We start from the raw sequence: 2,119 nt of genomic DNA on the forward strand, positions 1-2,119 counted from the left end.
TCTTTCCCTTCCTCCCTTCCTTCCTTCCTTCCTTCCTTCCTTCCTTCCTTCCTTCCTTCCTTCCTTCCTTCCTTCCTTTCTTTCTTTCTTTCTCTTTCTTTCTTTCTTTCTTTCTTTCTCTCTCTCTCTCTCTCTCTCTCTCTCTTTCTTTCTTTCTTTCTTTCTTTCTCTCTCTCTCTCTCTCTCTCTCTCTCTCTCTCTCTTTCTTTCTTTCTTTCTTTCTTTCTTTCTTTCTTTCTTTCTTTCTTTCTTTTCTTTCTTTCTTTCTTTCTTTATCTGAGACGGAGTCTTGCTCTGTTGCCCAAGCTGGAGTGCAGTGGCACAATCACAGCTCACTGCGGTCTAGACCTCTGGGCTCAGGTATCCTCCCACCTCAGCCTCCCAAGTAGCTGGGATTACAGACAGGCATGCACCACCACGCCCAGCTAATTTTTTGTAGAGACGGGGTTTTGCCATGTTGCCCAGTCAATCTGGTCTCAAACTCCTGGGCTCAAGCGATTCTCCCACCTTGGCCTCCCAAAGTGCTGGGATTACAGGCGTGAGCCACTCACTGCACCTGGCCTAGAATGTTTTCTTATCAGAACAATGTTGTTCCAGCTGGGGAAGGCGGGGCCAAGGTCCTCAACATCAGCTCCTCATGTGTTCTCCCCTTAGGTTCGAGTGAAGGTGTTTGAAGCCCGACAACTCATGGGCAACAATATCAAACCAGTGGTGAAGGTGTCCATCGCAGGCCAGCAGCACCAGACACGCATCAAGATGGGAAACAACCCTTTCTTTAACGAGGTGGGCTGAACGGGGCACCTCAGGCAAGGTGCCAGCCAAGGGCGGGGCATCCCCGGCGGGCAGCCTGCAAGCTTGCTCCTTGACTAGGGTGTCTTCATGTGTTTGTTCCACAAGCATTTACTGAGTGTCTCCTGAGGGCCAAGCACTGAAAATACAGAACGGGATAACTCAGAGCCCTGCATCTGAGGAGCTGGTGGGCTAGTGGGGGCACAGCTCATGAACCCATAAACAATTACAGTGGAGCAGATCGTGGTTTGCCGAGGTCTGGGAGCATTGTTATTGGAGGTCTGAAGCAGAGACCCAGACTATGTACATCCCATTGCTGCTGGAGCCCCAGATGGTAGCACTGTGCCTGATATGCAGTAGGTGCTCCATAAATGCCTGTTGAATTAATTAGTAAATGAACAAATAAAAGATAAAAGCACAGTGGAAGCCGGGAGGAGTAAGTGAGTAATGAGGCTGGGGGTGACGGAGAGGACTCAGAAGGGCTCCAGCAACCCTGAAGGAAGATTTTACCAGGGAAAGGCAGATGGGATGGGAAAAGATAATTCAGGAAAAAGTGATGGTGTTTTCAAAGGCCTAGAACCAAGCAAGCCGCAGACCTGACAGCAGAACTATAGCTATGGGTGTGGCTGGAGGAGACTGGCTGGAGGGGAGCCTACAGTGTGGGCTGGGGTCCCGTCCTGGACACTACTCAGGAGCCCCGGAGGACTTCAGCAGCGGAGTGACAGGCCTAGGTTTGCATTTGGGAAAGGAGTTTCTAGCTGCCACGGGGAGCAGGGACAGAGTGGACTGGCAGGGCAATCTAGAAGGAAGTGTGGGCTCAAGTCTCCATCCTAGGCAGCTAGCTGGATCCTGAGTTCTCCAGGGATCTCCTACCATTCCCCATTCTGGGCAGAAAACCCTTCAGGAGACTGGGCGTGGTGGCTCATGCCTGTAATTCCAGAACTTTGGGAGGCCGTGGTGAGTGGATCACCTGAGGTCCAGAGTTTGAGACCAGCCTGACCAATATGGTGAAACCCTGTCTCTTTTGTAAAAAGACAAAAAATAGCCACACGCAGTGGCGGGTGCCTGTAATCCCATCTACTCAGGAGGCAGAGGCAAGAGAATCGTTTGAACCCAGGAGGTGGAGCTTGCAGTGAGTTCAGATTGCACCGCCACACTCCCACCTGGGCGACAGAGCAAGACTCCATCTAAAAAAAAAAAAAAACACCGGGAAAATCCTCTAGCAGCCCAGGAGGCCTCTGCTTCTGGAGGAGCATGAGAGAAGTGGCGCAAGTTGAGTATCCCTTACCCAAAATGCATGGTATCAGAAGTGTTTTGGATTTCAGATTTT

At 50.8% G+C, this 2,119-nt stretch overlaps 1 protein-coding gene across 1 annotated transcript in view; it reads left to right on the forward strand.

The window, feature by feature from the left end:
* FER1L5 (fer-1-like family member 5) overlaps positions 1-2,119 on the forward strand; it is a 70,920-nt gene that overhangs the window by 8,308 nt on the left and 60,493 nt on the right. Inside the window, exon 7 of the mRNA XM_011956646.1 lies at positions 655-783. Coding sequence (XP_011812036.1) covers positions 655-783 — 129 coding nt within the window. The remainder of the gene's footprint in view (positions 1-654; positions 784-2,119) is intronic.

Source organism: Colobus angolensis, unplaced genomic scaffold, assembly GCF_000951035.1.
Source record: "Colobus angolensis palliatus isolate OR3802 unplaced genomic scaffold, Cang.pa_1.0 Scaffold42, whole genome shotgun sequence".
NCBI classification, from domain to species: domain Eukaryota; kingdom Metazoa; phylum Chordata; class Mammalia; order Primates; family Cercopithecidae; genus Colobus; species Colobus angolensis.